This window comes from Scyliorhinus torazame, chromosome 1 (genome assembly GCF_047496885.1).
Source record: "Scyliorhinus torazame isolate Kashiwa2021f chromosome 1, sScyTor2.1, whole genome shotgun sequence".
NCBI classification, from domain to species: domain Eukaryota; kingdom Metazoa; phylum Chordata; class Chondrichthyes; order Carcharhiniformes; family Scyliorhinidae; genus Scyliorhinus; species Scyliorhinus torazame.
In genome coordinates, this window is record NC_092707.1 from 107,859,448 (window position 1) to 107,874,692 (window position 15,245).

General features: G+C 51.6%; 1 protein-coding gene across 5 annotated transcripts in view; it reads right to left on the reverse strand.

The window, feature by feature from the left end:
- Positions 1-15,245, reverse strand: part of ccdc74b (coiled-coil domain containing 74B) — a 104,798-nt gene that overhangs the window by 47,147 nt on the left and 42,406 nt on the right. For all 5 annotated transcript variants that reach the window (XM_072499543.1, XM_072499516.1, XM_072499534.1 and 2 more), the window contains exon 3: positions 4,206-4,250. In XM_072499543.1, the coding sequence (XP_072355644.1) occupies positions 4,206-4,250 (45 nt within the window). The remainder of the gene's footprint in view (positions 1-4,205; positions 4,251-15,245) is intronic.

Genomic DNA, 15,245 nt, shown 5'->3' on the forward strand with positions numbered 1-15,245 from the left:
GGCCCGGACGGCTTCCCCGTAGAATTTCATAAGAAGTTCTCGGCGCTGCTGAGCCCGCTCCTGATGAGAACCTTCAATGAGGCAAAGGAGAAAGGGACCCTCCCTCCGACAATGTCGCAGGCATTGATCTCGCTTATCCTGAAGAAGAAAGATCCGCTTCAGTGTGGATCCTACAGGCCAATATCGCTCCTGAACGTAGATGCCAAGCTGTTGGCAAATAATTCTGGCCACCAGAATAGAGGACTGTGTCCCGGGAGTGATTGGGGAGGACCAGACAGGTTTTGTTAAGGGCAGGCAGCTGAACGCGAATGTGAGGAGGCTCCTGAATATTATCATGATGCCCTCGGAAGGGGGCGAGGTGGAGGCTGCGATGGACACGGAGAAGACCTTTGACAGGGTGGAGTGGAAGTATCTGTAGGAGGCGCTAGGCAGGTTTGGATTTAGGGAGGGATTTATAGGGTGGGTCAAGCTGCTGTATCAGGCCCCTGTAGCGAGTGTGTCCACAAACCGGCCAAGGTCGGAATATTTCAGGCTGCACCGGGGTACGAGACAGGGGTGTCCCCTGTCCCCGTTGCTGTTTGCCCTGGCAATTGAGCCGTTGGCCATTCCGATCAGGACTTTGGGGGATTGGAGGGGGCTGGTGCGTGGAGGGGAGGAGCACCGGGTCTCCCTCTACGCGGATGACCTGCTGTTGTATATTTCGGACCCGTTAGTGGGGATGGGGGAGGTCATGCGGATCCTGGGGGACTTCTGGAGGTTCTCGGGGTATAAGTTGAACTTGGGGAAGAGTGAGCTGTTCGTGGTCCACGGTAGGGGCAAGGAGGAGAGACTGAGGGAGCTCCCGCTCAGGATAGTGGAGAGGAGCTTTCGGTACTTGGGGATACAAGTGGCCAGGAACTGGGATGCCCTGCACAGGCTCAACTTTACCCGGCTAGTGGAGCAGATGGAGGGAGAGTTTAAAAGGTGGGATATGCTCCCGCTTTTGAAGATGACTGTTCTCCCCAGGTTCCTCTTTGTATTTCAGTGCCTCCCCATTTTCATCCCCAAGTCCTTCTTTAAGCGGGTGAATAGGATTGTTACGGGATTTGTGTGGGCGAATAAAACCCCGCGAGTCAAAAGGGTATTCTTGGTGCGTAGCCGCCGGGTAGGTTGGATGGGGGATACCAAGGCTGGTATAGGGCAGGTATTAGGAGGATGGGGGAACCTGTTTATAGACGGGGTTTTCCCCAGCATGCAGGCACTGGAGGAAAGGTTCGGCCTGCCCCCGGAAATGCGTTCAGGTACCTACAGGTTCTGGACTTCCTTAGAAAACAGGTGGGGACATTCCCGCGCTGCCCCCGCGTAGGATCCAGGATAGGGTGGGGGAAGGTGTCAGACATATATCAGGAGCTGCAGGAGGTAGAGGAAGCCTCAGTGGGGGAGTTGAAGGATAAGTGGGAGGAGGAGCTGGGCGAGGAGCTGGATGAGGGCCTGTGGGCCGATGCCCTGGGCAGGGTGAACTCATGTGCCAGGCTCGGATTAATCCAGTTTAAGGTGGTGCATCGGGCGCATATAACGGCGGCAAGATTGAGTAGGTTTGTTGTGGTGGAGGACAGGTGCCCGAGGTGTGCGGGGAGTCCGGCGAATCATGCCCATATGTTTTGGGCATGCCCGCCGCTTAAATGATTCTGGCAGGGGTTTGCAAGGGTGATGTCTAGGGTTTTGGACGCTCGGGTGAAGGCGAGCCCAGCGGTAGCGATATTTGGGGTGGCGGAGGATCTGGGAGTGCAGGAAGCGAAAGAGGTCGAGGTACTGGCCTTTGCCTCCCTGGTAGCCTGGAGACGGATTCTGTTAATGTGGAGGGACTTGAAACCCCCGAGTGTGGAGTGTGGGGTTCCTCAGCCTGGAGCGAATAAAGTTTGCCTTGAGAGGGTCCTTGATGGGGTTCTCCCGGCGGTGGCAGTTTCCAAGGTTAATGAAGATGAATGGCATACGCCATATCCGCACCGCCCCTTACCACCCGGCTTCAAAAGGGTTGGCGGAGCGCGCAGTGCAGGCATTCAAACAAGGCCTAAAGAAGCAGTCTTCCGGGTCGATGGACACGAGACTGGCTCATTTTTTGTTTTCATATCGGACCACCCCACATGCGGTGACTGGGGTAGCTCCTACGGAACTCATAGTGGGCCGGAGACTTCGCACCCGCCTTAGCATGGTTTTCCCGGACATTGGCGCAAAAGTACGCCGCACACAAGAACGGCAGGGACATGGTTTTCTCGGCATCGGCCGATTCGGCGGTTTGCACCCGGTCACCCAGTGTTCGTTCGGAATTTTGCTGGTGGTGCCCAGAGGGTCCAAGGCGTAATGGTTCAGCAAATGGGCACTAACCTTTCACAAAACGGGCCCTATCTCTTACCAGGTGCAAGCCCAGGGTCGTCTCCAGTGCAAACATGTAGACCACGTTCGGTCCAGAAGACTATCCCTTCCAAAGATTCCCTGCCCCCAGAGCTCATTTCTACAGCCACAGAGACCAGAGACAATGGAAAGTAGTCCTCACAATCTTCCTCTGGTGCCTCACTGAAAGCTTGCGCAGGTCGTTACAGAACCGCGTGGAGATGGAGACGCCGAGATGACGGAGACAGCGGACTCCGAGATGGAGACACAGGACGCCTCAGAGGGGGAATTCTCGGGCCCACTGGCCGTGAATGTACAACCGTTCATCACGGAAGCGCCGTTCTCCGTCTCGTTACACGCCGCCTGATCCAGTGACTCGTGCAAATGGTGTCCGGCCTGCGGCAAAATGAGTCCGACGCCCTCCTTCGCCAGGGTCTTCGGTGGATTCCTTGGACTTTTGGGGGGGTGGGGGGGGGGGGGGGGGGGGGGGGGGTGTTATAACCTGCCTGCTTACCACTGGCTGGGGACTAATGGCAATCCCACAATCCTTTGGGAGTATGAGCTTCCCCAATGAGGGGGGCGGAGAAATCATTAGCAGATTCCCTGCATAAATAAAGCTGGCCAGTTTGGAACCGGCTAGAGGAGAGCGAGCAGCAAGGTGTTGCTGCTGCTGTTGTGTGTGTATATATATATATATATATATATATATATATATATATATATATATATATGTGTTATTGTAAATAAATGTTATTTCTTTCTATCCTTCAACCAGTGCTGGATTCTTCGTGGCCCTCACAAAAGTATTTTTTTTTCCAATTAAGGGGCAATTTAGCACGGCCAATCCACCTAACCTGCACATCTTTGGGTTGTGGGGGTGAGACCCACGCAGACACGGGGAGAATGTGCAAACTCCGCATGGACAGTGACTCGGGGCCGGGATCGAACCAGGGTCCTCGGCTCCGTAGGCAGCAGTGCTAACCACTGCACCACTGTGCCGCCCTTCCTTCACTCCCCACAATTACACTTTCTCTGTTATCTCAGAGTGGTCCTACATCTCTTATACCGCTCCAAGAGAACCTTCCCAGGAGAACACAACTGAGTTTCTCTCCCCCCCCCGCCCCCCCACCCTCCGCCCAAAGCTGAAAAGCCCAATTTGTCTAGTCCTTCCTGGTAAATACAGATGCTGTTGATCCATAGAATCCATACAATGTGGGAGGCATCCATTTGGCCCCTCGAGTCTGCACCAACACTCCAAAAGGACACCCTACCAAGATGCATTCCCATCGACCCCCTCCCTCTCCACACACACACACCCAACCCCACCTAACGTGCACACATCTGGACACCATGGGGCAATTTAGTATGGCCAATCCACCTAATCTGCACATCTTTGGACTGTGGGAGGAAACCGGAGCACCCAGAGGAAACCCACACAGACACAAGGAGTGCAAACTCCACACAGACAGTCAAGGCCGGAATCGAACCCGGGTCCCTGGCACGGTGAAGCGATAGTGCTAATCACTGTGCACACATGATCAGCTCCATGGTTCTTCCCTTTATTCCCTTCAGCACTCTAATATCACCTCCATGTCTCAATGGCCTGAAATGGATACAGTTTTTGAGGTGAGGTCTGACCGGAGCCCTTAAAGTTAAATCATGACTTCCTCTGCTCACTAAATTACTGCTTTAGCCATGTGGCTCAACGCCCTATTTGCTCTGTTGATAGTTGCTGCATGTGCACGCCCTGGGCACATAAACCATCCTTCTGTTTAAAAATCCTGTAAAAGACAAAATTAACGAAACAGGAAATAAAAATTAATGAAACACTTTACCTTGAGGGGACAGCCTCTGGTTCATTATCATCTTAAAGTGGAGATCTGTTACAAAATAAAAGCCAACTATTAGGTGTAGAAATGAACAATTTAAGAGGGAAACAGCATGCAGTTCATTACCAGACAGTAAAGCCTTTCTAGAAAGTTGCTGAGCTGTTTGCAATTCCCCGAATCCAGGTTACAGCGATGTCACTAGGATTTCACTAAATATCTTGCATTGAAATAGCATTTTTCATAGTCCCAGGATCTCCCAAAATGCTTCACAGCAAATCAAGTACTTTTTGATTAGTTGTCAATGCAATAACGTATGAAAACAGCAGCCAATTTTCACACAGCAAGATCCCAAAAACAGCAATTAAATAAATGGTCAGATAGTCTTTTCTCAGGGCCACCCTCCATCCCAATTTCTTTGTCCAATTAAGGGACAATTTAGCGTGGCCAATTCACCTAACCTGCACATCTTTGGGTTGTGGGGGTGAAACTAACGCAGACACGGGGAGAATGTGCAAACTCCACACTGACAGTTACCCAGGGCCGGGATTCAAATCCGGGTCCTCAGCGCAGTAGGCAGCAGTGCTAACCACTGTGCCACGTGCCACCCTTCAAACATAGCAATCAGACAGCTGAAATAAGTTGGAGCACTCCAGTCCTCCGAACAACTGATCATCCAGAATTCGGCAGGGCAAATGTAAACTAGGCGACTGCTTTGAAGAATATCTCCATTCAGTCTCCAAGCATGAGCTTGAACGTCCGGTCATCTATCATTTTAACAGCTCCACTTACCTCCTATGCTGCCTTCTTTGTCCTTTGCCTCATTGTGCATTCCTGTTGATCTCGTGCCTTCAACTCGTCATTTAATCTCTCCAGCTTTCCACTCTAAAAGAACTTCCTTTCTATTTCTTTCCTCACTCATCCTCCTTTATTTGTTTAATACCTATTACATCTATTTTTTCTCAATTCTAATGAAAGGTAATTGACCTCAAACATTAACTTTGTTTCTTGCTCCAGAGATGCTGCCTAACCTGTTGAACATTTCCAGCATTTTCTGTTGTTATTTGAGATGGTGAAGCGAGAGTGATTGGCCTTGATATCAAGGCAACATTTGACCGACTGACATCAAGGAGCCCTAGCTAAACTGGACTCCATGGAAATCAGGGGGGAAATACTCCATTGGTGCAAATTATACCTGCCACGAAGGAAAATGGTTGTGGTTGTTGATGGTCGATCACCTCAACTCCAAAATATCATTGCAGGAGTTCCTCAGGGTAGTGTCCTAGGTGCAACCATCTTAAGCTGCTTCATCAATGACCTTCCCTCATAGAATCCCTACAGTGCAGAAGGAGGCCATTTGGCCAGAGTCTGCACCGACCCTCTGAAAGAGCACTCTACCCTTGTCCACTCCACCGTCCACCCCACCCTATCCCCATAACCTAACCTGCACATCCCTGGATACGAAGGAGCAATTTAGCATGGCCAATCCACTTAACCTGCACATCTTTGGACTGTAGGAGGAAACCGGAGCACCCGGAGGAAATCCACACAGACACAGGGAAAACATACAAACTCCACACAGTCATCCAAGGCCGGAATTGAACCTGGGTCCCTGCCCCTGTAATCATAGTGCCACCGTGCCGCCCTCCATCACAAAGTCAGAAGCAGGACTGCTCGTTGATTATTGTATAATATTTGGCAACATTCGCAACTCCTCAGTCACTGAAGCAGCTGTGCCCATATGCAGCAAGAACTGAACAATATCCAGGCTTGGGCTGATAAGTGAAAAGTAACATTCACTCCACACAAGTGCAAGGCAATGAGCATCTCCGAAAAGAGAGAACGTAACCATTGTCCCTTAACATTCAATGGCAATGTGGCATTGCCTTCTCTGAATCTCCCAAGATCAACATACTGGGGGTTACCATTGACCAGAAACTGAACTGGACTAGCCATATAAATACTGTGGTTACAAGAGCAAGTCAGAGACTAGGAGCCCTGCAGCAGGTAACTCACCTGCTGGGCGGGATCGTCCGGTTGTTCATGCCTGACGATCTTCCAGTCCCATCAACAGTGCACCTCTCCGTGTGTTTCTCAACAGCATAGGGTGGATTCAACAGGAAGTCCCATTGACAGCAGCAGGACCAGAAGATCCCGCCACCGGCCAATGGTGGGCCATCTCCCGTCACCAAGAAACACCCCAAGGAGAGGCCAGAGGATCTAGACTTCTGACTCCGCAAAGCCTGTCCACCATTTACAAGGCATAAGTCAGGAATGTGATGGAATAAGGGCAGCACAGTGGCGCAGGGTTAGCACTGTGCCCTCACAGCGCCGGGTTCCCAGGTTCGATCGCAGCTCTGGTTCACTGTCCGTGTGGAGTTTGCACAGTCTCCCCGTGTTTGCGTGGATCTCAGCCCCACAACCCAAAGATGTGCAGGGTAGGTAGATTGGCCATGCTAAATTGGCTCTTAATTGGAAAAAAAAAGAAATGGACACTTTACTTTTTTTTTAATGTCTTTCTATAATTGTATACGGTTTTGTTGAGATCGCACTGGAGTACTCTACGCAGCTTTGGTCTCCATATCCAAGACAGACATACTTGCAATAGAAATGAAACAGCAAATATTTAGCTGTTCCTGGAATTCAGGGTTATCCTATTATGCCAGAGGCTACAACTTGTACCAAGAAGTAGACACTTAAAGTTTGTCAGCAACCATTCAGAGAATTACCATAAGGCCATAGGATATAGGAGCAGAATTAAGGCACTCGACCCATTGAGTCTGCTCCTCCATTTGATCATGGCTGATATGTTTCTCATTCCCATTCTCCTGCCTTCTTCCTGATCCCCTTATTAAAGAATCTATCTATCTGATTTCAAATGGCAGTCATGAGCCGAGCGGTCGCAGAAAAGGTGGTTCTCTCTTGGAAACTTCTCACCAAACCTTTTTAACCCGTCAAACAGGCACCAAAAATACAACAACGTTCCCTAGTTTACCCGCACTTTATACCCAACCGACTGAGATGTAGCAGGGCCGAAGAAGAACAAAAGCAAAGAAAGGAAGACCCCCAACCCCAGAACAAGGGGGTACGCGGACCAACTAGACCAGAGCATGGCGGACCCAGCAGAGTCACCAGCACCAGCCCACTCATTGATGGAACAACTGATGGATTTTATCTACAGAGCTCCAGAAAGACAAACTCGATAAAAGAGGACTTTATGTCAGCCATGAGGTCTGCAACAGAGGCTGCGCTGACTCCCATAAAAGGAAAATAGACAGAGCGGAGCGGAGACTGGAGACAACAGTGCAGGACCTGGAGAAATTGGCCACCGACCAGGTGTGCGGATCGCCTCATTTGAAGCTGAGATGGCAAGGTTGGTGATGACCAGGAAAACAGGTCGCGCCAATAGAACCTGTGGATTGTCGGGCAATGGGAAGGTGCAAGGGGCAAGAAATGGACGGAATATGTATCAAAAATGCTCGGTAAACTGGTCAGGGAGGAGGGCTTTGTAAAGCCCCCAGAGGTGGACTGGGCCCACAGGTCACTCTGGAAAAAGCCCAAGACAGGGAACCACCAGGGCCAATAATCGTGAAACTACATAAGGTCCAGGACAAGGAGCAAGTTCTTAACGGGACACACGGGCATGCAAGTGGGAAGGACACACAGTCTGCATATATCAGAACATTGGAGCCCACCTGGCCAAGCGCCAGGCAACGTCTAATGGGGCCAACTCCAACTTCCGGTTGCGGCTATGCTGAGCGAAGTCGCACGTTTGGCAGCTCCCGCCAGAAACGGACTTTTGGGCTCTTTTGAGGGGCCCCAACGGCATTTGTTCGACGGTTTCCAGTGTGGGAAGGTGACAATACGATTTCCCCAGCACTGTATGGATTGGACCGGGAGTGGAGCGGTGAAAAAGGTAATTCTGGTGCAGCGAAAAGTGCGAGGGAGGAAAGCCAAGATGGCGGCGGGTGGAGACCAGGCAGCATGAGCGCAGTGGGCGCAAGAGCAGCAGGAGTTTCTCAAGCGCTGCTTCACAGAATTGAAAGCAGAGCTCCTGGAGCCGATGAAGGTTTCGATCGACAAGCAGGTCGAGACCCAGAAGGCCCAAGGGGCGGCGATCCGGGAGGTGCGGCAGAAGGCCTCGGAGAATGAGGACGAGATATTGGGCCTGGCGGTGAAGGTGGAGGCACACGAGGCGCTGCATAAGAAATGGCAGGAGAAGTTCGAGGACATGGAGAATCGGTCGAGGATTCTGGGTCTCCCGGAGGGAGTGGAGGGGTCGGATGCTGGAGCATATGTGGTCACGATGTTGAACACGTTGATGGGCGCGGGTGCCTTCCCGAGGCCCCTGGAGCTGGATGTGACCCACCGAGTCCTGGCGAGGAGGCCCAAGTCTAACGAGTCGCCGCGGGCGGTATTGGTGCGGTTCCACCGCTTGGTGGACAGGGAGCGTGTCCTAAGATGGGCAAAAAAGGAGCGGAGCAGCAGGTGGGAGAATGCAGAGGTCCGTATATACCAGGACTGGAGCGCGGAGGTGGCCAAGAAGAGGGCCGGGTACAATCGGGCTAAGGCGGTTCTGCATCGGAAGGGGGTGAAATTCGGGATGCTGCAGCCGGCGCGACTGTGGGTCACGTTTAAGGACCGGCACCATTACTTTGAGACGCTGGAGGAGGCGTGGACCTTTATTCAGACCGAAAAGTTGGACACGGACTGAGGGTCGGTTATGAGGAGAGGTCGCGGGGGGCTACTGTGGTTACTGTGCTTTGGGGGATGTTCTATTCTGTTCGGTATTGTTTCCTTGGGTGCTGGGTGGGGTAGGGTGAAATGGTTCGAAGTGGGGGTTTTGTGAGAGTGTGGGCGTCGGTGGTTAGAAGGACGGGGCCCCGTCGGGGGGAGGGGAGATGGGAGGCCCGAGCTGGGGAGCTGGGATTAGGCCGCAAAAGGGAGCTGCGCCAGAGAGAGCGGGGCTGGTCCGATGGAAAGCGGGGGGTCGATGGAGTGGCGGGTGTGGCCGGGGTCAGCAGGAGTCAGCTGACTTACGGGAGTGCTATGGGGGGAGCAATGCAGCTAGGGGGGGGACCTAGCTGGGGGGGGTGGGGGGGTGGGTGGGTGGGGGGGAAGGGGGGGGAGACTGGGTTGCTGCTGCATTGGCCAAAGGTGAGCTGGAGCTCAGAGAGTCGGGGCGGGGTCTGCCGCTGGGGGGAATGGAGAGTGCGGGAGACACGGGCACGTGGCTGGCCTAGAAATGGGGATGGCTAATCTGCAGGGGAGGTGGGGGGGGGGGGGGGAGCCCCCTGTAGCCACCTAAATTGGCCAACTCCCGATTTAAAATGGTGAGCGGCAAAGGCTGATGGGAAAGTCAGCCAACATAGACAGAAACCAGCAGCTGCAGGTTTGCTGTGTATTTACCTCTGCAAAGGCCAGACAACATCGATACCAGCGACCATCGCCACAACAATGTAGCAGCCATCTGCATACTGATGAGTAATCCCCGGGAATAATAAGTAACATTTTGGACGCACAAAGCAAAGCCAGACCAGGAGCCAACACAAAGGAGGTGAACGAGCACCTCAAGACCGCCCATCGATCAGGGAACCGTTCCAGTATTGGAGAAAATCTAACCAAGCGATTGGGACAAAGTCCAATCACTTGGGACCAGGTACAGGGTCCGCCCCGAAAGGCGGAAAGCCCCTGGGGACTATAAGAGTTAAGCCCCAAGTTCAAAACGCTCTCTCTTCACCTCTGCGTCCTGCCCGGGTCACCCAGCAACACGAATCAACATTGACCGTGACCGGTGCAGTGACCCCCGACAGACGCAAGTCTTAATTCAACGCTCGCTACGAGATAGGCGCTCCTAGCTACCAATCCGTACCAACTTCGAATCCCGCAGACTCAGAACCCGAACGAAAGGCCCTGACCTGGTGGGCCAGTCCGAAGTTAAGTATAGGCCTGTTAGTTGTAGAAGTAGCTGAGATGTAGAATTTGTGCATGAGTAGCGATTACTGTGTATAATAAATGTGCTTTGATTTGAATCTTACTAATCAGAGTACTGGGTTATTGATCATTACTCGGACTTGAACCTCGTGGCGGTATCATAAGGATACCTGGCGACTCGAGAGCAAAGGTAATAAAACAGAGCAATCGAACCAAGGAGAAAGTTAGCAACATATTATTTGACGACTCCGCCGGGACCCAGTCTAGAAGTGGCATAACCACTCCGGGAGAACCCAATAATTTGAATTAGAGATCCAATTGGAATCAGAAAACCACAAGTGTTCAAGCAGTTCTGATCAATACTCATAAATTCGGAAGTGTGTGTATGCATGCGTAACTAACAGGGCGATAAGGTAAAACTGATAGATTTGTTGTTGTGACAAAACTGTCGGGAGTTTGTACTTCGGAAAGTAGTGAAAGGGGTACCCGTATTTATAGCACCGCCTTAATACCCCTGTCCCAAATTTGAAGAGCACCATTCGGATCGGAAAGATGGCAATGCAACACCTCATGAACCCAGAGGAATTTGCGGTCACAGCGACCAGCAGCAGCAGAGTGGGACAATGTCCCATCTGGGAGGAAGAGATCAGGAAATATCTCAAAGGGAAAGGATGGCCCCTTTGGAATGAATTCTGTGACAACGAGGAATCAGGCCCCGGGAGTATAGGACATACTTGGTGGGAGAACCTGAGCGAGATCCACAAAATGAGCTTAGGGAAAGCTCGCAAGCCGATGGCAATTGTGTCCTGCTTGGCTCAATTGCGAGGCACAGAGGAGGTCGTTAGGACGCTCCGGAAAGAGGTAGAGGCCATACATCGAATGAGTAAGGTCGATGTAAGCGAGGTAGAGCGAGAGAATTTAGAATTGAGAAGGAGGTTTGCAGCAAAAGATGGAGAGGTGGAGGATGCCAAAAGGGCACACCAGTCTTGTCTGGCGCATGCAAGCAGCTTCAAGTCTCAATATGAAAAGGCCTATCAGGACACGCAACGTGCAGTCCTGGTACGTGAAGAAACAGAAAAGCAGGTAGAAGCATTGCAGAGACAGTGCAGCGACCTAAAGGCAGCGTTAAGAGCACTCCATGCTGCCACCACAGAGCAAAGACAAAGTACGCTAGATCACGCAAAGTGCAGGAAGCAGATTGCAGAGCTGCAATCGCTGCTTTCAGTTCAGTAAGGCTTCCAGGAAACCTTTGGAGCGAAATTAGATCAGGAAGACAGCCTCGATTGGGAAGAATTGAATGAAACAGCGCAGAGATATGTTCAGGGAACATGTGCGCAGGGAAAGCCACAAAAGAGGAAAGCGCCCCAACCCCCCACAGAGCAGATAGTTCAGGCTCCAATGAACCCAGTCAACACCCACCGCACAGCCACATCGAAGGATGCAGAATTTCTATACTCCACCCCCTTAACAGTGACCCAATTACGGGGTGCGTGCGATAAGATCACACCGTTCCTCCCCACCTCAGACCCCCACCATTTCTTTGCCACCGTAAAGCATCAGGCGAACATGTACGGCCTGGATGAGCGAGAGTATGTAAAGCTCACAGTTTTAAGCTTAGACCCTTCAGTAGCAGCAGCCCTTCCCGACCCACAGAATGTAGGAGGAGGCACCCTTGCAGAAATGCACACCGCGATCCTGGATGCGATCGGGTATAACCGGGGTGACCCCGTAGATGGCCTCAACAAATGCAGGCAAAAGAAGACCGAGCACCCCACAGCGTTCGCTGGACGCCTGTGGATCCACTTTGCAGCAGTCTTTGGAGACTTAGACCGCACCCATTTATCCCCAGACAACATGGCCAAATGGACCCGCACCCTTATCTCCCATGCCACAGAAACAGGACAGAAAGCTTGCGCGAGTTATGATCCCTCAGAGGAGGCCCATAACGAGAAGTGGGTAGTGAAAAGATTGTCCCGCACTTGGGAGCAAACTATACAAAGCAAACCGCAGTCAAGAATCCAGAGGAAAAGCAGGCCGCCACTGATATACAGGCAGTTACAACACACCAGAACCCCGCATGGATGAATGAAGGAAAGAACAGCCCCCCACCCAAGTCACAGGAATGTTACAACTGTGAACAGTTGGGACACTTTGCAAGGGAATGCAATGCCCCTAGGAAGCCACAGAGAGCCCAGCAGATGGGCACTCTGACTAAGAAAAAGACAGAGCCCATTCATAGTGTTAGCGCCCGTTCAGATCAGACGGACCTGATCGGAACGGACTGACGGTGTACGGGCTCCCCCAGTTGGGTCTGCGACACCCTTTGGGATAGGTCTGGACGACCGGTAGTTGCAGCGAAAATTCGGGGACAGCCCATCGAATTTCTATGGGACACAGGAGGGTCCCGCACCACAATAAATTCCTCCACCATATTCCAGAAAGACACGTGGCCCACTACAGCCACCATCACCCTCAGCGGCTTTACAGGCCACTCACAGCAGGGACACATCACAGCCCCTGTACCCATTCAAATCGGAACCATCACCACCAAACACCCCGTAGTTTTAGTTGACCTGCCCCACACAGCAGAACACATTCTGGGAATCGATTTCATGAATTCCCACAATCTTTCATTTGATCCAGTCAACCAGTGTGTCTGGAAAATGGCAAAGTCTGCAAGAGGCCCCGCAACGCTCAACATAGGAGAATACGCAAACAAAATTAGCGCCGTAGGCGAATTTTGGTTCAACCCGACCGCCCTTAGCACGGACAAGCAGGTTAGGGCAGTTCTGCAAAAGAACAAGGCAGCATTCGCGACCCACAAGCACGACTGTGGACGGATGACTGGCTCCGTACAAATAACAGGACCTGACCCTAGACCCCCAAAACAATATGGATTTCCCCAAGAGGCAGAGGGAGAAATCTCAACGGTAATAGAAAGCTTATTAGAGCAGGGCGTACTTAGATCAGTAGCCTCCACTAATAATGCCCCGATTTGGCCAGTGAGAAAGCCCGATGGATCATGGCGACTGACCGTCGATTACCGGGAACTCAACAAAATCACCCCCGCAGCAGCCCCCACAGTAGCAACAAGTCCCGAGACCATGCTCAAGCAGGGACTCAATTCACAATTCTTTACGGTTTTGGATGTCAGGAATGGATTCTGGTCCATTCCATTGGCAAAGGCGTGCCAGTACAAATTTGCCTTCACTTTTAAAAATCAGCAGTACACGTGGACATGCCTGCCACAAGGATTCCACAACTCCCCCTCCATTTTCCACCGACAGCTGGCAAATGGTTTAGCCAAATTCTCTCACCCCGAATGTCTGGTTCAGTACGTAGACGACCTACTACTGCAGACAGACACCAAGGAAGAGCACATTGAGCTTCTGTCCGAACTCCTTGAACTTCTACACTCAATCGGTTGTAAAGTCAACCCCAAAAAGGCCCAGATTTTGGAAGATAAGGTGATATATTTGGGAACAATTATCACACATGGTAAACGCGAGATCGAGCATAAAAGGATTGACTCGATTGCTAAATTGCCCCTTCCCCAGAACGTTTCAGCCCTCCGGTCGTTTTTAAGACTGGTTGGCTACTGCCAAAACCACATTGACGATTTCGCCAGCAAGACAGCACCCCTCTCAGACCTCCTAAAGAAAGGAGCCCCTTGGGAATGGCTTCCGCAGCATACGGATGCTGTGGATACATTGAAGCAATCACTCATAGCAGCCCCCGCATTACAAGTTCCAGACCCACTTTCCCCCTACGCTATAGAGGTAGCAACCACAGACCGCACCCTTTCGGCCGTGCTCCTCCAGGAACGGCACGAACAGTTAAGGCCCGTAGCTTACGCCTCCAGAATTTTAGATGCTGTGGAGCAGGGATTTTCAGCCTGTGGGAGGCACCTGCTCGCAGTATTTTGGGCAGTTCAGTATTTTTCGTATATTACCGGAATGAACTCCATCACAATTCTCACCGAACACACCCCCACCCGACCTTTACTGGACGGACGACTCAAGGACGGTATAGTAAGCCAGATTAGAGCAGCTAGATGGACCCTTCTCTTGCTGGGACGGGACATCACTGTTAAGCGGACAAAGACGCACACCTTTTTAGCCGACAACTTACAGTACCCCGGGACCCCCCATGAATGTGAAATGATCTCTCCACACCACAACACAGGCCCCTTTATCGCGAAAACACCCCCCAGAAAAATAGGTAGTTCAACCCAGAGTCACCAGCACACAGACACGTGCGAGCCCATAAAGATCTATGTGGATGGATCTTCCACAGTATTGGATGGGAAGCGCATAACAGGTTGCGGTATTTATGTCGAGGACGTGCAGGGACGCGCCCTAGAGGAAATATCATTAAAACTTCCAGGCCACTTAGGCGCGCAGGCAGCAGAGCTCACGGCCATCGTATATATAGTGGAACACCCAGATTTCTTCCCCAGCCCAGCAGACATATACTCGGACAGTCTCTATGTCTGCAACGGCCTTACGGAATTCCTGCCCCTGTGGAAAGCAAGAGGATTTGTTTCCGCAGACGGAAAACCCCTCCACTCAGCCCCATTGCTCCGTCACATTTTAGAGAGCACAGAACAGGACTTTTGGGATAGTCAAAGTTCGTAGTCACCATCATTCCTTCCCCCCCCCCCCCCGGAAATGTGAAAACCGATGCACTGGCTAAAGCAGGTTCCAGACACGGATACTTTTGGACACCCCCCGAAAGCGCACCAGTGAATGCAGTTCAGGTCTCGCAGACAAAGATTGAGGATCTAGTGGAGGCCCAGAAGCAGGATAGCAATCTCAGGGAGATTGTAAAAGGAAACTATCCAGCACCCTATGAGAGGTTTCGAAATGCACTGACCACACATGACGGTGTGGTGTTAAAAGACACCCTTTATGTGGTTCCTGAACAGGACAGGAATCAACTGATTTGTTTGTTCCATGACGGTCATGGACATCAGGGAATCGATCCCACTACAGCCCACCTCAAGCAGCTTTGTTGGTGGCCGACTTTAAAGGACGATGTTAATCACTACATCGAGAATTGTCTTATCTGTGTCCAGAATAATCCGGACAGGTATGCCAAAAAGGCTGAGCTTAG